Consider the following 24161-nt stretch of genomic DNA (forward strand, 5'->3'; position numbering starts at 1 on the left):
TTATAAACTTGGTAAGGTTGCCCCTCATTCTCCTATGCTACATGGAAAAAAGACCTAGTCTGGCCAACCCCTTTCATCTGGACGTCATCCTTACAAATCCTTTTCTGTACTCTATCAAGTTTAAACACGTTTTACCCATGGTTAAGCCATATTCTGGAGTTATGGAATATTAATTTCAACAGCAAACAATCTTCAAATCTGAATGTGGTTTGTAGATCGAAGTTAAAATGCTGCTCAGAACAATGGTGTTCCTGGAGCTGTGGACTGGGGTTGATTGCAAACCAGGAAACACTCCATTGACTTGAAGTGTCTGCTTATACATGAAAGCAGCTCAGAGTCCGTGGCGATTAACATTCATTTTGGGTGTCTGGAGTGTTGGTGTGAAGCTCTAAGTGTTTGAAAATTATATGCAATTCAGAGGAAGCATTGTAGATACATCGTAACTATAGAATTGTCCTGCTGTTGCCTTTGATCTTTAACATATAAGAATGTGATGTAATATTGGATCATATTCCAGATCAGGTTTACTAATCGCTGACATATTTGTGAAATTTGATGATTAATACTGAGGGGATAATGGGGTTGAACACCAAGCTTTAATCGATAAACAGCAGCCTGATAAATATCTTGCTGTTGTCCAGGTGCTCCAAAGCTGAACAGAGGCGCAGTGAGATTGCATCCACTGCAGAGTTATTATGATGTTAAGCAAATTCATAGTATCCTGGTTATCTTCAAGGAGCAGAACCTCAGAAAGGCGGCATCCATCATTAAGGACAACCACCGACCAGGACATGCCCTCTTCTCATTGTTACCATCAGAAATGAGGTACAGACGTCTAAAGACACACACTCAATGATTCAGGAACAGCCTTTTCCCCTCTGCCATCTGATTTCTGAATGGACATTGAACACATGAACACTACCTCACTACTTTTTTAATTTCCTATCTTTTCACTGCTTATTTAATTTTACTGTTTATATATATATATATATAAAATATCAATCCTCCTGGGAGGGGGGAGAAGATGGTGGCACGACGGCAGTGCGCGCGGCCACTTCGGTGATGATATCTGTTATCTGTCAAGTAGGGGACCGTGCACAATTCTGATTTGATGGAGACAGACATGAGAGCACGGAGGAACATCTGGAAACTTCTGAAATGCCCGCTCCGCTGCCACTGCTACTGTGTGGTAACCGGAATCTCCGGAGCTGAAGGCCCCGAAATCCTCGGCTTTGCGTGATTCAGCGGCCGGGGAGAGGTCGATGGCACTTGGCAGAGGATGGCGCTTGGGAGGCCGTGTCAGAGAGGCTGGTCGGAAGCTCGGAGTTTTTGGACGGATGGACTCAGTGTCGGCTGTGGTCAGCTGCTTCCAAGGTATCGGCAAGTTGACGGTGCCTGGAGGTTTATGGCAGGGAGTTTCTCCCTTTTGGCGCCTGCTATCGGGGGCTCAGGAGTCGATCGACTCGGGATTTTGAGACTTTTTTTACTGTGCCCATGGTCTGTTCATCATCAAATTATGGTATTGCTTTGCACTGCTGTAACTATATGTTATAATTAGGTGGTTCTGTCAGTGTTAGTCTTTGGTTTGTCCTGTTTTCTGTGATATCACTCCAGAGAAACATTGTATCATTTCTTAATGCATGTATGCATTTCTAACAGACAATAAAAGAGGACTGAGTGTTCTGATAATCTAATCTAATATACTTATCTTCTTTCTTCTATTATTATGTATTGCTTTGTACAGCTGCTGCTAAATTAACATGATTCCGATTCTGATTGCAGCAGGTTGAGACTTTACTATCAACATTTGTTCTTTAAATTTCTGTAAGGTGGAGCTGACAGCTGAGCTATGTTAAAGGCATAATATTTGTAATACTCGTAAAGGCACAAGTTGTTGAAGCTGAATCATTGCGAAGAAACAAATACAATAATGAATCAAAAGTATACCTGAGTCATGTGCTTGAACTGACTGTTACTGCCAGCTCCGGTTAAGTAATGTGCCTTAATTCCAACATCCTTAAATTTCTCATTCTCTTCAATCCACTCATGCAGAGCATGTGCATTTTGACGAGTCTTTGTAAATACGATACCTCTCGAATTTCGGTTTTTAGTGAATTCCTGAAGTATAGATGTTCGTAGTTTCGTCAGATTTCCATTTTCATACTGAGGCATTCCAGCAAGATTCTGAAGTTTGGCTTGTTGATCTGAAAAGGGCAATTAAAGAAAAAATCTCTCATGTTAGACCAGCCACATCTGCTTTCAGATTTTGGACAATGCCCTAAAGTGAGTGAAACTCTTTATTATCATAAAATATACCCTTCAATGTGCTGATATGTAACATTATTAACGTAGGGTATACAACAACACAAGAGTCAACTACAGCAAAGGCTAGGAATATGAAATAAAAACAGAATCTTAGGAGAATCCAGAGATTAAAATTAATACTACCATTCTTTTAAGCATATTGTAATAGCTTGCACTTGGGCAAGCAGAACATATCTTCAGAAGTTTTCAAGTGATACAAGACACGCAAAACAGATTTACAGAGGATAATCATGGAAATGGAATTAGTTGGTTAGCTGTATTGGTATATGCTAAAAGCACTCTTTATATGTTGTATCACACTCTGATTCTCATGTAAATCTTGCCTCTTCGTGTTATAATCATAAGTTGTATAAGCTGTTAGCGAGGCCTAAGACCATAAGATATAGAAGCAGAATTAGGCCAATAGGCCCATTGAGTCTGCTCTGCCATTTCATCATGGCTGATCCATTTTCCCTCAGCACCAATTTCCTGCCTTCTACCCATATCCCTTCATGCCTTGACCAATCAAGAATATATCAATCTCTGCCTTAAATATACCCGATAATTTTGCCTCCACAGCTGCCTCGACCAATGAATTCTACAGATTCACCACTCTTGGCTATAGAAACTCCTCCTCATCTCTGTTCTAAAAGGATGCCCATCTATTTTGAGACTGTGTATTCCGGTACTAGACTTGCCTACCATAGGAAACATCCTCTCCACATCCATTCTATCATGGCCTTTCAACATTTGATAGGTTTCAATTGGGTCATCCCTTATTCTTCTGAGTTCCAATGAATACAGGCACAGAGCCATAGAATGTTCTTCATATGACAACCCATTCAAACCTGGAATCATCCTCGCGAACCTCCTTTGAACTCTCTCCAGTGTCAGTACATCCTTCTCAAGGGGCCAAAAACTGATCACAATACTCCAAAGTTAATTTGCAGTACTGTGTGCAGTTTTGGTCACCTATGTATAGGGAAAAACGTAAATAAGGTTGAAAAAATACAGAGAAAATTTACAAGGATGTTGCTAAATCTGGAGGACCTGCCTTATAAGGAAAGATTGACTAGGTTAGGACTTTATTCCTTGGAACATAGAAGACTGAGAGGAGATTTGATAGAGGTGTACAAAATTATGAGGGGTATAGATAAGGTAAATGCAAGCAAGCACTGAGATTGGGTGGGAATACAACTGGAGGTCACAAATTAAGAGTGAAAGGTGAAAAGTTTAAGGGAAAATGTCTTCACTCAGAGGGTCTTGAGTGTGTGAAATGAGCTGCCAGTGAAAGTGGTGCACGCGAGCTCAGTTTCAACATTTAAGAGAAGATTGATGTTTGGTACGGGTATGGAAGACTATACTCCCGGAGTAGGCAGCTTAAATGGTTTGGTATGGTCAAGATGGGCCAAAGGGTCGGTTTCTGCACTGAACTTGCTATGACTCTAAGAATCCTCTCAGAGTGTGTTATAATGACAAGGAACTTGAGACAGTTAATAGCAAGCATTGGAAATAAAGGGGCAGTTACCTCTGAATGATCTCTACCATTTCCTGAGGTTATTTGGTACACCGGGACTTATAAAGGAAAATAAAACAATATTCTGCCTTCTTTCTCATAAATACAGCTGGGGAGATGACTGAAGATGGTGAATTACTGCATGATAAGTTTACGTAAAGTTGTGAACACTAATCAGTCAGTGTACAACACAGGAGACTGCAGATGCTGGAAGCTGGAGCAACAAACAATTTGCTGGAGAACTCAGGAAATCATCAAGCAGCATCTGCTGGTGAAAAGGAACTGCTGACTTTGCAGGTCAAAACACTGTATCAGAACTAAGAATGGAGAGGCCTTGTCCTTTCACACTGTGCCTGTTCTGCTATTTCTGATCTTCTCATCTTTCCACTCTCAGCACTGATGCAAACTTCTGACCCAAACATGAAATGTTCAGTCTACTGAGTTCCTGCAGCTTTTAGATCCACAACTTTTAGGGCATGTTTTGTCCACAATGAATGTTTTGAATCTTCAAGGGATATTTTTATATAAATCCTATTACAAAACCATTCATTTTGGAAGAGTTCACATGGCCTATAAGTTATTATGTTGCATAAAAAATGGCTGAAATGCCAGTTAAAATTCAACCTGAAATGTAAAAATACATTACCATTAAATAAGGAAAGAAGAAATCTATCAGTGTCATCCAATTTTGACTTTGGTACATCTTCCTCTTCTGTGTTTTTTTTCCTTCTTTCGCCTTTATAGAAGTCCATGAGGTAATTATACGCATCAATCATCCGAATGGTATCATTAATCATCAAAGCATCATTGTATTTTCTTAAATGCTCTGCACAGACTCGTAGCTTACGATCCTCTGTCTTTGATCCTGAGGGTGTCAATTAATAGCACAAAGAATTCTGCATTATAAATCAATTTACAGTGCAACTTAGTCAAACATTTCTTAAACAGTAGCCGTCCATGAGACCATATAGGAGCAGAACTAGGCCATTTGGCCCATTGAGGCTGGTTCACCATGTCAACATGGCTGATCTATTTCCCTCTCAACCCCATTCTCCTGTAAGACCTTAGTCCCACAATTATAAACGTACACTTACATTCACACTGCATACTATTCCAAATAGTATTTGAAAACTCTGTCAACCACAAAGTCATTCAATATGTCCTCAATTTTTCAAAGTGAAGCTAAGTTTTGTTTTGAATGAGTAGCTCAGTTCATCTGCTGTGCAGGACAGTCGATCATCTGGGGATCAAGTGTTAGTTAGACAGGGGTCCAAGAATGCCATAAGTTCATATACTGAACAATATAGGCTGCTTTCTGATTTGCCATCTGCCATTTGTAATACCAACTAGATTAGCCATCTGCTTCAGGGGGAGCCTGCATGCAATTTCCCAGTTTAGGCTCCGATGATAACTAGGATTCCATTTTTAAATTCCAAAGTCAAACAACTGAGCACAGAGCCCTTCCTTTGGCATCAGGTACTGAATGGTGAAAGCACTAACTTATCAAAAGAAAAAGGTATTACTTCATCATTTATCTTAGGAGGCCACAGGGGGCTGGTACAGGTGAAAGATAAACTTGGTTTGCTGCTTTACCATGTGGGATATTACCCTCTTAAAATCAATGAGGATTAGTTTCCCTGTTTGGCTCCTGCAACTGAATGGCTGCACGTCTTGGGTGATAAAGTGGTTATGATTGACTGTGGGTGCATTTCACACATTGCTTATCTTAAGTTAAAATAATTTGTCACATTAATCAAAATACTCCTTGATCTTTCCTCAATTCCCTGAAACTCTTTCTTTTTCAAATATTTAACCACTTCCCTATTGATGACTATTGTTGAACTTGCATCCAATATCCTACGAGACGATTTCTTGATTGCTTGCAGCGCATATCGATATAATTTCCTGAGCCATTTCTTTTGAACTTTCAGCGCTAAAGCATGCCGTCTTTCATTAAATAAAGTCAGTCCTTAAAACAAATCCAGCTGGAAATTAAGAACAGATAATGCAGGGAAAAAAATATCTTTGCTCTGCATTTCAGCTGCCAAGGGTTTATTTGACTTTCTTTCTCCCTCCTCAAGAAAGAACCGACCTGCTGAGTGTCTCTGGCAATTTCTCTTTTATTTCTGCTATTTTCAAAGTTCAACAATTCAAAGTAAAATTTATTATCAGAGTACATACATGTCACCAAATACAACCCTGAGATTCATTTTCCTGCAGGCATACTTAGCAAATCCATTGAACACTAACTGTAAACAAGATCAATGAACAAAACTGTGTAAATGCAAATATATACATAAATATCAATAAATAACAAGAGCATGAAATAACAAGGTAAAGAGTCCTTGAAGTGAGACCATCAGTTGCGGGAACACCAGAAATAGAATGAGTGTAGTTATCCCCCTTTGTTCAAGGGCCTGATGGTTGAGGGTTGATGGTTGATTGGATTAAGGCAGAACCAAATGTTGCTAGCCTAACGCCTTATTCAAGTCATCTAGATCCTGGGAAAGAGTCATGGGAAGAGTTTGAAACTTGCTGGTTAAATACACAAAGAAAGTAAAGGTTCTTTCAGGTTTGGGATTCCTATACGGACGGCAACATACAAGTAGAACAAGCTATATGACATATAAAAGGCCTATTTCAGCATGAATAGAATAACAAAGCAAAGGTATCTTTATTATTTTTTATTAGATTTCTCAAAGTTTACCTGTATGTATTTAATTTTATACAGCAATCTTAAAATGCATACTCAACCTTTTTTTATGCCATGGAGCCTACTATTAACCAAGGGGTCCATGCACCCCAGGTTGGGAACGCCTGATCTAAAGCAAAATCACATCATATAAACCCAACTACAGTGGTTAAAAATGAAGTAAATAACCCGTTGGGGCACCCTTTGAGAGAAGGGTAGCACAGTCTGATGTGGCCAGAATGAACATTAAATTTTCCTGCATGCTATTGGTATCGCTTTGCTTTGGAAACGAAGTAGAGAACCTCAGTTTATTTAAGAAGAACGATGAGTAGCAAAGCAAATATAGCTGCTCCTCATTTAACGAAGGACACTTTTGATGGCATTATTCCTGGTTTATCTGCCACTCTTGTGCCTCTCGTTGTCATTCTGGAGACATGCAGCCCTTTCATCCCCCATCTCTTCATCTCTTCTGCTGTTTGTTGTTTGTCTCTGATCCTGGAGACGTGCATGCCTCTCCTCCTCCGTCTCTTCTTCTCTCATCTTTTTTTGTCCTGACTCTTTGATCCTGGAGTTGTGGGGCCCTGATCTTATCTGATTCTTGTCTTCTCACTCTCTTTGCCGCTTCCCGACGATATTTAGCGTCATCTCTTGACCATAATGTCCCCCTTCCCTTTCCACGTGGGATAATTAGGCTGACCATTTTTTTTACCCTTATGCTGGATAGAAGATACAAAGCAGTAACACCAAAGGATGCTGATTATTCTTGATGATGTGGTTGGCGCTCTCCTAAATGGACATGATATAGTCACCGCTGTCTTTTGACTGAAGCAAAGGGTTTTATTGGTGTCTCAAAGTATGTCATTACAATAAGATTTAATTATCTCTTATTGATGGGTGGCAGTTAGATCTGTCCCAATCCTGCACATGCTGATGGTGATCAGCAGAATGTGACCCCGCGAAATAGAGCTGCCCTGCCCTTTTGCTCCGGTAGGTGTCGCTGTTGAGGCTGGCCGTGCGCATGCGTTGGGCTGTCGCGTCCCAATTTTCATGATGGCCGATTGGGTCTCGGGTTAAAAGGGAGCCTGTTTATTTTGGCGAATGAGCAATTTTATACAAATATATTACCTTGAACTTTGCCTGCATTCTGTAAGTTAGCACATTTTAATTCAATTTAGCCAAAAAAAGTGCCGCTGTAATGCACCGTTTGCGCTAATTGGAGGTCACAAACAGACAAGCAGACAGACAGAGCATGAGAGTTTTAGTAGTATATAGATATGTGAAGTAAGGAATTCAAAGGAAAACAAATAAAGGATGGCCAACTGATTTAAAAGAATCCACATACAGACCCAGACCAGTTAAGAATGGACTGGAGTCACATATAGACCCAGACTGGGTAAGAACAGACTGGAGTCACATATAGACTCGGACCAGGTAAGGACGGACTGGAGTCACATATAGACCCGGACCGGGTAAGGACGGACTGGAGTCACATATAGACCCGGACCGGGTAAGGGCAGACTGGAGTCACATATAGACCCGGACCGGGTAAGGGCGGACTGGAGTCACATATAGACCCGGACCGGGTAAGGGCAGACTGGAGTCACATATAGACCCGGACCGGGTAAGGACGGACTGGAGTCACATATAGACCCGGACCGGGTAAGGGCGGACTGGAGTCACATATAGACCCGGGCCGGGTAAGGGCGGACTGGAGTCACATATAGACCCGGACCGGGTAAGGACGGACTGGAGTCACATATAGACCCGGACCGGGTAAGGACTGACTGGAGTCACATATAGACGCGGCCCGGGTAAGGACAGACTGGAGTCACATATAGACCCAGGCCGGGTAAGGACGGACTGGAGTCACATATAGACCCGGACCAGGTAAGGACGGACTGGAGTCACATATAGACGCGGCCCGGGTAAGGACGGACTGGAGTCACATATAGACCCGGACGGGGTAAGGGCGGACTGGAGTCACATATAGACTCGGACCGGGTAAGGACGGACTGGAGTCACATATAGACCCAGGCCGGGTAAGGCAGACTGGAGTCACATATAGACCCGGACTGGAGTCACATATAGACTCGGACCGGGTAAGGACGGACTGGAGTCACATATAGACTCGGACCGGGTAAGGACGGACTGGAGTCACATATGGACCCAGAAACACGGCACAAGTGATTATACTGATGAAATGTCTTACAAACACAAAATGTACATCATCTAACCTGTTTTCTCCTTTTGAACAATCCACTGCTCGTAAGACTGGGTGCCAAAATCTGAATCAGCGCTTCGTTTCAGGAAGTTGTGGATTTGCGTCATCATGTCTTTGATCTGGCAGCCGAAAGGATCCTTAAGATACACAAATGTCACATTAGTTGCAACTTCTTGATAAATTCTCCATAACTTGTAGCGCCTGTTGAGTGTGACACTTGAAATATTGGTCATGCATTTGCACTGCCAGTGCGATTTTTTGCCTTCACACAAATCAGGCCTTACAAGAACAGCACTGAAATATGTTATGGGAGATAGTTCTATATATGCTATTGTCCTCCCAGACAATACAAAGTATGACAGATGTTGAAAGTATTGTTTGACATAAAGTGGAAATGTAGAACGAATCAGACAAAAAGCTGGAGTAAGGGAAAAGGTCTGATTGTTGTTCCAGGGCTGTATCTTTCTCGGTGTTGCTACTGTAAATATTATCGTGTAAATGGAAAATGGATATTAAAAGCAAACAAGCTAGCATCAGGAAGGAACTTCCTAACCTTTTCAATGCCAAATTGGACTTGGATAGTAAATCTTGGATTACATCTCTACGGAAGATATCCCTGTTTAGGGGTGTGCCTGAATATTTATTTATTTACCAATACAGCGCAGAACAGGCCCTTTTACACCCAACGAGCTGCACTGCCGAACAACCCATCTTTTTAACCCTAGCCTAATCATAGGGCAATTTACAATGATGAGTTAACCCACGAACCGGTACGTCTTTGAATTCTGGGAGGAAGCTGAAGCACCCGGATGAAAGCCATGCGCTCACGGGGAGAACGTCTGGAATTGAACTCTGAACTCCGGAATGCCCCATGTGTAATAGGTTTGCGCTAACCGCTACTTACTGTGGTGCCCTTAGAAGTTAATGTAGAATATAAACTATCAAGCAAAAGGTGTCACAATTGGGAAAGACTGTCTGGGCAGGCAAGTGAAATTTGCAGCTACGTTTTAGGTCAAGTTCAAAACCAAACAATTCTGCCACATCTTAAGAGAAAGGGTTGTAACTAATGTTGATTACAAAAGCACCTCTATGTTTTTAGCAATAATTCCAGAAGTACCTCTGCTCGTCCTTCGGCAACCTCTACTTTTTTCACTGGATCTTTCACCTGGTCCTTCAGTTGCTCCTGATGAGCCCTTACGGTCATTATTTTACAAGCATCGAGATTTGCACAAATCTACATAACCAAAAAGGAGCAAGAGTGTGTCAGTTAGATTCAGATAAGTTGATTTATTGTTTGATAATTAATCCCTTCCATTTTGAAACAGTAGCTCCTGAGCAGTGACTTTATGCCTCTCCCTGAAATCTAAAACTGAGCCAGGATTTCACTACCTCTTCAAAGTAAATTTATTATCAAAGTACATAGATGTCACCATCTACAACCCTGAGATTCATTTTCTTGTGGGCATACTCAATAAATCCGATAAACCTATTGGAATCAGTGGAAGACCACACCGACTTGGGCGCTCAACCGAAAGAAAACAAACTGTGCAAATACAAAAAGAAAGCAATAATAATTATAAATTTAGAAGCAACAAATAAAGAACATGAGATGAGGAGTCCTTGAAAGTGAGTCCATAGGTTGTGAAACATTTCACTGATGGGTGAGTGAAGTTATCCCCTTTGGTTCAGGAGCCTGATGGTTGAGGGATAATAAGTGATCCTGAACCTGGTGATACATTCAATATCCTTCCACGTGTGCATTTGTTTGCCTTGTGGGGTACCTTCGCAAATACATTGCCTCAAACTTTTCCAGTTGCAATATTTGGCCCAACTGAACAAACCATCTCTACCTTATTTCAACCTAAAGCTTTCTGCTTCAGTTACAACCATATGCCCACACCTGATAAATTCTTTATCATGCTTATTTGTAATTAAGTGCATGACTTCTTCAGACAACATCTGTCCTTAACAAAGTCATGTTGGCTGTCACTGATTTATAGAGGAACCCTGTCTGAACAACAGTTTGTTCCAGCCTACACAAAGTAGCTGTGCTCTATCCATGCTCAATCATAGAGAGCATTCTTATTAGTTGGTATCCTACTTCAAGAAAAGTCATACAATCTGTAACTTTGACTGGTTACAGGAAGCAGCACCTTACTCTGTAACCCTCAGGAAAGAAATAAACTGCAATAATTAAGAAATGTAAGTAAAGGAAACACTTGTAGAAAATTAAGAGGTTAAGTATCTGCATTCTTACTCGCATGAATGTGGGAGACATGATCAATAAATCTGTGACTGACATGAAAGATGCTGGAATTGTTGATGGTGAAGAAGGTGATCTTAGGCTGTGGAGAGAGGTTGTTTTTGTTCAAATTCAAGTTTATTGATCATTACCATAGAACCATAGAAACCATAGAAACTACAGCACAGAAACAGGCCCTTTGGCCCTTCTTGGCTGTGCCAAACCATTTTCTGCCTAGTCCCACTGACCTGCACACGGACCATATCCCTCCATACACCTCCCATCCATGTATCTGTCCAATTTATTCTTAAATGTTAAAAAAGAACCCGCATTTACCACCTCGTCTGGCAGCTCATTCCATACTCCCACCACTCTCTGTGTGAAGAAGCCCCCCCCAATGTTCCCTTTAAACTTTTCCCCCCTCACCCTTAACCCATGTCCTCTGGTTTTTTCCTCCCCTTGCCTCAGTGGAAAAAGCCTGCTTGCATTCACTCTATCTATACCCATCATAATTTTATATACCTCTATCAAATCTCCCCTCATTCTTCTACGCTCCAGGGAATAAAGTCCTAACCTATTCAACCTTTCTCTGTAACTGAGTTTCTCAAGTCCCGACAACATCCTTGTAAACCTTCTCTGCACTCTTTCAACCTTATTTATATCCTTCCTGTAATTTGGTGACCGAAACTGAACACAATATTCCAGATTTGGCCTCACCAATGCCTTCTGCAACCTCATCATAACATTCCAGCTCTTATACTCAATACTTCGATTAATAAAGGCCAATGTACCAAAAGCTCTCTTTACGACCCTATCTACCTATAACGATACTGTTAGGGAATTTTGTGTCTGTATTCCCAGATCCCTCTGTTCCACTGCACTCCTCAGTGCCTTACCATTAACCCTGTATGTTCTACGTTGGTTTGTCCTTCCAATGTGCAATACCTCACACTTGTCAGTATTAAACTCCATCTGCCATTTTTCAGCCCATTTTTCCAGCTGGTCCAAATCCCTCTGCAGGCTCTGAAAACCTTCCTCACTGTCTACTACACCTCCAACCTTTGTATCATCAGCAAACTTGCTGATCCAATTTACCACATTATCATCCAGATCATTGATATAGATGACAAATAACAATGGACCCAGCACTGATCCCTGTGGCACACCACTAGTCACAGGCCTCCACTCAGAGAAGCAATTCTCTACCACCACTCTCTGGCTTCTTCCATCGAGCCAATGTCTAATCCAATTTACCACCTCTCCATGTATACCTAGCGACTGAATTTTCCTAACTAACCTCCCATGCGGGATCTTGTCAAAGGCCTTACTGAAGTCCATGTAGACAATATCCACTGCCTTCCCTTCATCCACTTTCCTGGTAACCTCCTCGAAAAACTCCAACAGATTGGTCAAACATGAGCTACCACACACAAAGCCATGTTGACTCTCCCTAATAAGCCCCTGTCTATCCAAATGCTTGTAGATTCTGTCTCTTAGTACTCCCTCCAATAACTTACCTACTACTGACGTTAAACTCACCGGCCTATAATTTCCCGGATTACTTTTTGATCCTTTTTTAAACAACGGAACAACATGAGCCACTCTCCAATCCTCCAGCACTTCACCCGTAGACAGCGACATTTTAAATATTTCTGCCAGGGCCCCCGCAATTTCAACACTAGTCTCCTTCAAGGTCCGAGGGAACACTCTGTCAGGTCCCGGGGATTTATCCACTTTAATTTTCCTCAAGACAGCAAGCACCTCCTCCTTTTCAATCTGTACCGTTTCCATGGTCTCACTACTTGACTCCCTCAATTCCATAGATTTCATGCCAGCTTCCTTAGTAAATACAGACGCAAAAAACCTATTTAAGATCTCCCCCATTTCCTTTGGTTCCGCACAAAGCCGACCACTCTGATCTTCAAGAGGACCAATTTTATCCCTTACAATCCTTTTGCTCTTAATATACTTGTAAAAGCTCTTAGATTATCCTTCACTTTGACTGCCAAGGCAACCTCATGTCTTCTTTTAGCCCTCCTGATTTCTTTCTTAAGTATTTTCTTGCACTTCTTATACTCCTCAAGCACCTGATTTACCCCCTGTTTCCTATACATTTCATACAACTCCCTCTTCTTCTTTATCAGAGTTGCAATATCCCTTGAGAACCAAGGTTCCTTATTCCTATTCAATTTGCCTTTAATCCTGACAGGAACATGCAAACTCTGCACTCTCAAAATTTTCCCTTTGAAGGCTTCCCACCTACCAATCACATCTTTGCCAGAGAACAACCTGTCCCAATCCACGCTTTTTAGATCCTTTCTCATTTCTTCAAATTTGGCCTTCTTCCAGTTCAGAACCTCAACCATACTCCTCCTTCCCGGGGAGCTGCAACAGGTGACCCCACGGAATGAGGGCCTGGTCCACGCAACAACCAAGGCCATGCAGCTCCCCTGCTGCTGGTCTCTCCAATGAATCAGTAAACCAGACTTGTAGTATTCCACATTCCTCACGTCCAACAGGCGATTACAAGAAAAACGACCAAGGAAATCATTTTCACCGTTTGTTCGACAGTTCACTGCCTCCAATGCCTTCCTGTAGCAGGTGGCAACGTGGTCCAGCTCCACCACTATCACGCAACTCGCCAGTGAGGTAGACCTGCAGTTCTTAATATTTAGTGAAAACTACAAAAGGGGATAAGTACACTCATTCTATTTTTGGTGTTTCCACAACCAATGGTCCCTCTTTAAGGATTCTTTATCTTGTTATTTCATACTGAATTGAATTGACTTTCTTTCTTACATCCTTCACATACATGAGGAGTAAAAATCTTTGTTACGTCTCCATCTAAATGTGCCATGTGCAGTCATAGTAATATATAATAAATAGAACAGTCAATGGAATATAGAGTACACTCAAATCAGCGTGAATTCATCAGTCTGATGGCCTGGTGGAAGAAGCTGTCCCGGAGCCTGTTGGTCCTGGCTTTTATGCTGCAGTACCATTTCCCAGATGGTAGCAGCCGGAATAGATTCTGGTTGGGATGACTCGGGTCCTCAATGATCCTAAGGGCCCTTTTTACACACCTGCCCTTGCAAATGTCCTGAATCATGGAAAGTTCACAACTACAGATGTGCTGGGCTGTCTGCACCACACTCTGCAGAGTCCTGTGATTAAGGAAGGTACAGTTCCCATACCAGGCAGTGATGCAGCCAGTCAGGATGCTCTCAATTGTGCCCCTATAGAAAGTTCTTAGGATTTGGGGGCCCATACGAAACTTCCTCAACGTCTCAGATAAAAGAGGCGCTCTTGTGCCTTTTTCACCACTCAGACTGTGTGCACAGACCACGTGAGGTTCTTGGTGATGTGGATGCTGAGGAACTTGAAGCTGTTTACCCTCTCAACCCCAGATCCATTAATGTCAATAGGGGTTAACCCATCTCCATTCCTCCTGTAATCCATAACCAGCTCCTTTGTTTTTGTGACATTGAGGGAGAGGTTGTTTTCTTGACCCCACTGTGTCAGAGAGACATCTTCTTCCCTGTAGGCCACCTCGTTATTGTTTGAGATAAGGCCAATCAATGTAGTGTCACCAGCAAATTTAATTAGCAGATTGGAGCTGTGGGTGGCGATATAGTCATGGGTATACAGGGAGTAAAGGACGGGACTTAGTACACAGCCCTGAGGAGCTCCTGTATTGAGAGTCAGAGGATTGGAGGTGAGGGAGCCCTCGCTTACAACCTGCCAGCGATCTGACAGGAATTCCAGGATCCATTTGCACAAGGCAGGGTCAAGGCCAAGGTCTCTGAGCTTCTTGTCGAGCCTGGATGAAACTATGGTGATGGATGCTGAACTGTAGTCCAAGAACAGCATTCTCATGTAAGCATCTTTCTTCTCCAAATGTGTAAGGACAGTGTGTAGAACTGTGGCTATTGCGTCATCTGTCTATCAGTTGTGTCGGTAGATGAATTGTAGGGGGTCCAGTTTGGGTGGTAGTAAGCTGCAGATGTAATCCTTGACCAGCCTCTCAAAGTATTTGCTTATCATTAAGGTGAGTGCGACAGGACACCAGTCATTCAGACGTGTTTCCTTGGTCTTTTTGGTACAGGGACAATGGTGGATAATTTGAAGCAGGAGGGCACTCTGCACTGGGAGAGGGAGAGATTAAAAATGTCAGTAAACACACCCGCCAGTTGTGCTGTGCACATCCTGAGTACTCGCCCTGGGATGCCGTCCGGTCCCACAGCCTTACACTCGTTGGAAACATCTGCGTACCTCGGCCTCAGAGATGACCAGGTTGCAGGTTGTAGTGGTGGCTTTCCTCAGAGGCTCAGAGTTAGCGACATTAAACTGAGTGTAAAAGCGATTGAGCTCATCTGTGAGAGAGCCAGGATGTTGGCAGCACCACATTCGGCTTTGAAGTCTGCGATGGTATGCAGCCCTCGCCACAAGTCATGTGTGCTATTTGTTGTGAATCTTGACTCAATCTTCTCCCTGTATTGTTGTTTTGCAGCCTTGATAGCTTTGCGCAGATCATAGCTGCTTTTCTTGCGCTCTAGTTGATCGCCAGCGATGTAAGCTCGTGTTGCGCTGTAAGTGCAGCTCGCCCTGAACTACTGACCCAGGGTTTCTGGTTCAGGAAGACCCTGACCGACTTCTGGGGGACAACATTGTCGATGTATTTCTGGATGAAGCACGTGATTCCATCCGTGAACTCGGAGACCTCCTCATCACAGAGGATATTCCAGTCGATGTCATTGAAGCAGTCCTGCAGCATGGAGGCCGATTGGTCAGACCAACAGTGGACGGTTTTAACTATGGCCGCCTCTTGTTTCAGCTTCTGCCTGTACGTTGGCAAAAGCAGAATCGAAGAGTGATCTGATTTTCCGAAAGCTGGGCGAAGGAGAGCTTTGTAAGCATTGCAAAAGGGAGTGTAACAGTGATCAAGTGTTATCTCCGCAAGTGCTCAGCTAGATGTGCTGACAGAACTTTAAGGAGACTTTCGTCAGCAATGCTCAATTAAAGTCACTGGCGACAATGAAGGCAGCCTCCGGGTGTGCAGTCTCCAGCGTGCTGATGGTCTCGTACAGTTCCTTGAGAGCAAGGTCAGTATCAGCCTGCAGCAGAATGTATGCCGCTGTGATGATAACAGCCGTGAACTCCGTAGGCAGCCAGTAGGGTCTGCACAGCAGCACCAGGTACTCCAGGTCTGGGGAACAAACGGATTTGAGTGCATGCACATTCTGGGGGTCGCACCGAGCATTGTTGACCATGAAGCATACCTGTCCTCCTTTACTCTTTCCGAGGCTTTTCAACCTGTCTGCCTGGAACAGGGAGAACCCAGAGGGCTTGATGGCATGATCCGGTATCTCCTCCACCAGCCAGGTCTCCACGAAGCACAAAACATTGCATTCCTTTGTTTCCTGCTGATAGGAGAATCTGGCTCTCAATTCACAAAGCTTGCTATCCAGGGACTGAACATTAACCAGGAGTAAGCTCGGGAGTGGCGGCCGATTTGCACGCTGTCTCAGCCTCACCAGGACGCTGGCCCTTCTCCCTCACCTCCGGAGCTTCTTCCGAGGTACTGGCAGTGTAAGGGATGAGTCTCCCATGGATCGCGCAAGCAGGGGACCCCAATGTAGGAAAGGCGGCACATAGTTTATTGCTATTTATTATTATTTGATTCATATAATGATAATGATTATTATGAGTTATATAATTATTATTACCGATGCCCTTGCCCTTCCCTTGGACAACATCAGTGTCGTGGAGAGGGGAGACTTGCTGCATGGGCAACTGAGGTTTATAAAATTAGGGGAAGTATAGAGAGGGCATGCTGTGTCCAGGGAGGGGTAACACCTCTGGTGAAGGAGCTCGTCAAGTCCATTCTGGGGCAGCTCACTCACCTTTGACCCCCACTGGACACTCAGCTCTCATCTGTGGCTCAAAGTCACTGTTTCTATGTGACAGCGGCTACACCCCAGTACACCGCTTTGACAGGCTGGCTAAAACAGGTAAGGGGAGCCAGTGGCCTCACAGGTCGTGAGATAAGGACATGCCTGTCTTAGCATGCAAAGTCAGCTCCCGCATACTGGGTAGCTGAGATCCAACAGCTAGAAAGGCAGTACTGCAACGTCTCCTGGAAAGCGGAGGGTACGAGAAGGCACAGATGCCATGGTCATCCACTGCAACCAGGAAAGACGCCAGCTTGTGATGCTTGTTTGTTCCAGGGGTCAAGAGAGTGGAACTGCCACGCTGCAATGGTTTTTCCACTTTAAAAACTCACCCGTACAGGTTTCCTGTCATTATTGGATATGATGGCCAGCCACCAGATAAGGCAGACTTCTCTCATGTCAGAGGTAGATAAAACTAGCGGAGATAAAGGAAGGACAAGGGGAAGAGATTTAGAGGGGATAGGAAGGAGACCTTCTTCATCCAGAGAGTGGCAAGTATATGGAACGCAATGCTTGAGAGAGTGCTTGAAGCTGGGCCATGGAGAGCTACTGAAAAGTATCCAGATGAACACCTAAATTGCTTGGGCATATAAGATTATGAACCAAGTGCTGGGAGATAGCATTAATATGAGTTCCCACTGAGCAGCATGGACAATCTGGGCTGAATGGCCCTTTACTACACTGTATGGTTCTACGAGAACAAATGCAGATTCGTACCTGTAAAATATGTGATTCTGCTCGTTGTCTCTTCTTCGCACCGCCCACGCCTGGTGACGCTGTTAGTCCAAGAATCTGTGGAAGTGGCTTCGCTACAGGTTCTTTCTTGTTGTTCAACTTTTGCTCAATGTATCTTGTCATTATGCTCTTGTACACTCCTTCCTTCTGAGTGTGGTGGCATTCATCAATTATTATCAGTGAGAAATCTGTTAGGAAGAAAGAATTCATGTTACTTTTAACCATAAGGCTTTTTGTGGGCAGTAGGAAATCAAATATTGTCCTCACAGCCAGGAGATTTAGATTCCACATCTCACTGAATTCATCACATTTTCTGTCAGTACTATATTACACAGGATTATAACTTAACCTGGGGCCCATGGACCCTTCGGTTAATGGAAGGGTCCATGGCATAAAAAAGTTTGGGAACCCTTGACTTAAAGATGGTGGAAAAGTAATTTATCTTCAGGATTCTTAATTTGTTTTAAAGAAAAAAAATATTATTGGCATTACATTTTTAATGTTATAGATAATAGATAAATAAATTACTGAATGAAGGAATAAATGAACAAACAAAAGAAACAATGTGAAGGGATGATTTGTCTCCCAGCTTTCTGTGAGGTGTTTCTCTATGTAAATTCCTGCAGTATTTAAAGTATACAATAGCAATTCATCAACTACAAGCTGCTTCACATAACTTGGGAGCATGAGTGAAACCTTCATACTGTCAGCCCTTTCTATCCACTTTACTATGGAAAAGCAGAAATCATTTTCAACTGTCACCCACTTGTTTTCATCTGAAAAATGTACAGCCTACATTAGAAAGAATGTAGATCACAAGAAACAGGAAGACGAGGAGGAGAGATGGCTCCTTGCGCCTGCTCTGCCTTTCAATAAGCCCAATTGTGGTCTCAACAGCACTTTGAAGTGAGGGTGATATCTGGTATGGAGACAAGTTTACACCGCAAGATGCTCTATTCATTCATTTTAGCAAACAGAAAATCCAACAGATTTGTTCATCTCCATGAGTCAGATCCTGAAGCTCTGCCTAGGAAAACAAATTTAAAATACCCACCCTGACTGACACACTGTTTGCTAATATATGAAAGTGTAATGACAAGAGAAGAAGAATAAGCAGAATCCCAACTGTGGAAAACAGGGTCTATTATCAGTCACTGAAATGTCATGATAAATGTCACTGAGGTTGGGTGGGACTATCACCAGAGGCTGTGGGTTAAGGGTGAAAGGTGAGAAGTTTAAGGGGAACATGAGGGGAAACTTCTTCATTCAGAGGGCTGTATGTGAAACAAACTGCCAGCACAAGAGATGCGTGCGAGCTCCATTTCAATGTTTGAGAGACTTTGGATAGTTACATCGATGCGGGGTACGGAGGGCTACAGTCCCAGTACAGATTGATGGGAGAAGACAGTTTAAATGGTTCAGCATGGTCTAGAAGGGCTGAAGGGCCTGTTTCTGTGCTGTACCTTTCTATGACTCTAAGTCATTATAACTTTCTTGCACACAGTGGAATTCTAACTGCAATATTGTAGTGACTAAATAATCTAATTTTGATGGCTGTGATTAAGAGACAGTTTTTGGCAACAGACAACAGGGATATACGCTGCTTTTCAAATGGTGCCGTGAGAGTCCTGAAGCAGGGTCTCGGCCCAAAGCGTCAACTGTTTATTCATTTCCATGGACGCTGCCTGATCTGCTGAATTCCTCCAGCATTTTGTGTGTGCTTCCATGAGAATTTTTATGTCCACCTAAGACATTGGACAGAATCCATAAAAGGGCTTGGGTTAAGCACGAGCTTGAGCCTTCTCTGTTTATTGTACTGAATCAGAACATTTGGATTCATGGAGCAGTATAATGGCAACCAATGAATGCATGCGTGTTCAGAACTAGTGAACAAAGGTAAAAGGTTTCCTTGTTGCAAGCTACACACTTTGAATTTAGTTTCAAGGGTTCTATAATTAGGCCAAGCCTCATGAAGCGGCCCAGTGGTGTAAATGTTGATACTGCTGCTTCACTGCTCCAGGGATCAGGGTGCTGTCTCTTTGGAGGTTTCAGGTTCACCCCATGGTTGCACATCTCCCCACTGCTTGCTCCCTTTTCCTCCCCATCTTCAAGACATAACAGTCAGAGTGGGAGATGAATGGCGAACTGAAGCAGCAGCATCCTGAAACTCAAGGCTCCTCTTGAGATTGAATGCATTTAGTTTGGAAAATGATGAACCAATCTACATTTAGTCTCTCCAAAGCACAGGAAGTAACAACCTGAAAACCAAATGCCATTCACTGGATTGGAAGAAGTCTAACTGAATCACTGCTCCATTTGGGAGGACTGTTTAGGTCTTTGGATGATGACTTGAAAAGACAGGTGTGGACAGGTATGGGGAAATGCTTTTGGGAGGTGGTAGCTGGGAATGTAAGATTGAATCAGGAAGTCACTAAAGGAATGCTGAAATGGAAAATGAAGATGTACATATTGGTAAAATTTTGCTTCATCTGACAGCTTACGAAGGATGCTCTGATGAATGTGGCGGCTGATAGGATGAAAGGTGAATCCCAGCGAAACTCTAACATGAGTGAGACAGAAGAGCCTGAAGCAGATGAGACATGATCAAGTACTTATTCAATAATGGCTTCATTTCTAATTTCATTATTAATTCTTTTCAATAATTTCAGATGTGGAAGTTTATCCATCAGTGCCAACATGACAGAGACAGAGGAACAAGAAGAATGGAATAGAGTCCTTAAGCAAGACAAGTTGTGAGGGAGTATAATCAACATAGCAGTGGGAGTGTGCGGGCTTCTGTTGGGTGTCTGTAACTGGCTTATCCCTGAGAAAGGAGTTGGAAGGGAGGTCAGGTAAGGGTTAAGGCTACAACATATTCTTATTACCTAGGTATTTGAATGTCAGAAGATACAGAGTAGGAGCCAGGTTTCCATTTTGCTGTGTGTATTAAGATAAGATAAAACTTTATTTAATCCCAAGTGAAATTGTTGAATTATTGTATTGTATTATGTGTTGCACATTTATTATGGTAATTTGGCTCATGGGTTGGGGCATGGTATAAGTGAGGGGCATAAGTATCACGCTTTTTCTTGGTTTAGTTACTTATTATTTATTGAGACACAGTGCAGAACAGACCCTTCAAGCCACACCACCCAGTAATCGATTTAACCCTGACCTAATCACAGGATAATTTACAATGACCAATTAACCTACCAACTGGTGCACCTTGGACTGTGGGAGGAAACTGGAGCACCTGAGGGAAGTCCGTGCAGTCACGCGAAGAACGTACAAACTCCTTACAGACAGCAGCGGGAATTGAACCCGGGTCGCCTGTGCTGTAAACCACTACACTTCTGTGCAGCCCCAGTTAGTTAGCTGGTTTACTTTAGCTGAGAAGGGGGGGAGCCACAGGGAGATTTTTTTTGTAGACACAATATGTAGTCTTTACCTGAAAGTAAACCAAAACCACTGAGAGATTGAGTATGGGAGTTGACATTGTATGATGTGTTTCCAATGTAACTAAATTCCAAGTTGAGAAAAGTACATTTGATCCTTTATTACAAAACTAGCAAACACAAATGATCTTATAGTGATAAAGAGCTAACAAAACTAAATCAGCAATAGAGCAAAATTAACGTAATTAAATGTATTTAGTGAAATAAGCCCTCCAATTAGAGTAACTATGCAGTTAGCAAAAAAATTTCATTCCCCGGTTGCCTCTCTCAACTAGACTAAACTGACTAAGACAAAAAGAGAATACATAACTATACTCATTTGATCCTACCACATGACAAATTACCCATAATAAACGCATTAGACAAAATACAATGCAGACAGACAAAACAGATACATGGCTCCTACACACAGAATTCTATTTCATATATTTTGAAACTGTAATAACAGGATGCATCTTATTCACAACTAAAGAGAAGTTAATAGCAGAAAGATTGCTTACCAAGTGGCTGGGAGAGTGATTTTGCATTTAAACAGATGAAGCATTTTTATTCCAATGCCATAATCATTTAAGAAACATTTATCATGATAGCGACAAGATACTCTGCGCCAGTAACCAAAATAAGATCAGTCTACGTGCACAAGAACTTATGGCCTTGAAGTCCAGAAATTGGAAGACGACTAGTATCCAACTTCCACTCAGAAAGAGAGAGGTGGAATGTTGATTGGAAACTGGCTCTGCAGTATTATGAGTCTCTCAAAACAAAAATCAGCTTCCGTATGGAGACAAGGAAAGGAGAGATGTGTATAGGAAAGAGAACAGAGTTTATTTTTTTTAATGCGTGTATAATCAAGATCAAATGTGCCTTAGGAGTTAAAATCAGTAATCAGCCGGCTAACAACAATTTTACAAGTAACTTCACAAGACCATAAAAAAATCACAACCTATATTTTGCTTAGATAAATGATAAATTTCAAACCGAGACACTTTTCCAGCCCATTCTGTTGAACAGAAAAGAGACATCTGACTAAGGCTAACTGGCTGACTACTCCAACTTTATGAAAAAGCAAAAGATTGAAGGAATGTAAGAGAACAATGGGAGTACAAGAACTCTCTAACCAAACTGATCACTTGCTTGTGTCTGCTTACATGAATGTTGTTTTGTAACTGTATAGGAACAAAATCACATTATATACTTTGAAATGGATCACCCGGAAACTTTGCTTTAGTTTTTTGTTGCATTTATGGAGTTCAAATCAACACTCTAACATAAAAACTGCTTACGGCAAAGAGGGTGCAGATGACACTGAATAATCCCACATAAATCAATGGGGGGAGCAGTCATTATGAGTTTCTGAGCTTCACAAGGAAGTTCCTTCAGTTATTATATCACTGAAAGAACTCTGTCAAGTAGATGGAAAGTTGGAAGCTGGCCGGAGTCACTTTGGGGCCTGCTGAAGGCTCAAACCTTTGTGGATAAGGTAATCCAGCCCAGTAGAGAACAAGTATATCCTCCAATGAGAAAATAGGTACAGCGGAGTAATATTGGTCTCCTCTTGCCTGCTCTGCCATTCATAAGACCATAGGTGGACTTTTACCAGATTGGAAAGGTCAGGTACAGGCTGAACCCAGGCCCGAGAGCCAGGAATGACCTGAGGTTTGGTCGATTTAAGCGTCGGGCCAGGTTGAAAATGTCAGGGTGTTGGGGCTGGAGGTGAGGGACAGGTTGGAGTTCAGCTGGCTGTTCCGTGAGGTCCACTCATCTCCGTGCCGAATTGAAGCTGTGGTCTGCAACTAATGGGCTCCGGCATTGGCTGAGACTGGCTTCATGACTGCTGGTAGTGGCTGTATCCATGGGTATTCATGTATGGTTGAAGGACAACTAAACTTGAACTTGAACACATATGCAATTAAACCGTGGTTGAGGGGGGAATCAGGTGCATTGCTGATGAGGAGACTACCACCGGAAGGTTGAAAATTGTGTACGGCTGAGTGGTGGTGGAGGGAATCAAGGCAAAAAAGCCAGGAATTAGTTGGGCTAAGTTCCATACCATGCAGAGGAGGTGGTGTGGAAAGAAGGGTTATTCATACCTGAGGTGTAGGATGGTGAGGGAAATAAAACTGGGTGGGGATGAGGAGGTGGGTTTTGGTATAGAATCACATTTAAATAACATTGGATATTTATAAGTGAGACAGGATATAAAGGCCAGCAAATCTTACAGGTCCTAAGTACTTAGTAGACAAACCTAGAAGAGGCATACAATACATTGGCTGTGCATCATCTTGTGATATTTCACTTGTCTGGGCTCCACTCTGTCTTAGACTGTCAGACATGCAGAGTATTACACATGAGGGATAATGCAAGGACCATAGAATCACAGAAATCTACAGCACATTACAGGCCCTTCGGCCCACAATGTTGTGCTGACCATGTAACCTACTCTAGAGACTGCCGAGAAGGATCTGTGCCATTAACAATCAGTCCCAGATTTGCCTTTACAGGTTTTTCAAAAATCTGCTGCTCCACCTTCTGATATCTAGGCAACGTTTATTCAAACCAGACTGGATTGAATTCTAACTCCCAGCTGCTTCGCAGATTGAGCTTGTGCCCCAAGGTTATGGGAGTAAATGGCCAGGAATGTGACCGATATCTTGAGTGGTATCAGTAATGGAACAACTGCAAAGAAATTATAATAAGAAAAGGTGAAAGGAAAGAAAATATTAAAAGCAACTGGAGTTAAAAAGATCCTGCAGACAAGGAGAATATTAAAATATTAAGAAGAATCCTATAAACACCTCAGTATTGCTCTAAGTTTAATCCTGGAACCTGGGGCAGCACAATAGTATAGTGGTTAGCTCAACGTTTTACAACACCAGCGACTTGGGTTCAATTTCCGTCGCTGTCTGTAAGGAGTTTCTACATTCTCCCCATGACCGCGTGCCTTTTTCTGAGTGTTCTGGCTTCCTCCCACACAGGTTAATTAGTCATTGTCAATTGCCCTGCGATTAGGCTAGGATTAGGTTATGGGATTGCTGGGCGGCGCAG

General features: G+C 42.6%; 1 protein-coding gene across 1 annotated transcript in view; it reads right to left on the bottom strand.

Moving 5' to 3' along the window:
* Positions 1-24161, bottom strand: part of ifih1 (interferon induced with helicase C domain 1) — a 126990-nt gene that overhangs the window by 10745 nt on the left and 92084 nt on the right. Inside the window, exons 7-11 of the mRNA XM_072262029.1 lie at positions 17644-17849; positions 9851-9967; positions 8747-8870; positions 4467-4685; positions 1948-2204 (exon numbers count right to left, since the gene is read on the bottom strand). Coding sequence (XP_072118130.1) covers positions 1948-2204; positions 4467-4685; positions 8747-8870; positions 9851-9967; positions 17644-17849 — 923 coding nt within the window. The remainder of the gene's footprint in view (positions 1-1947; positions 2205-4466; positions 4686-8746; positions 8871-9850; positions 9968-17643; positions 17850-24161) is intronic.

Source organism: Mobula birostris, chromosome 6 (assembly GCF_030028105.1).
Source record: "Mobula birostris isolate sMobBir1 chromosome 6, sMobBir1.hap1, whole genome shotgun sequence".
In the NCBI taxonomy this organism is placed as follows: domain Eukaryota; kingdom Metazoa; phylum Chordata; class Chondrichthyes; order Myliobatiformes; family Myliobatidae; genus Mobula; species Mobula birostris.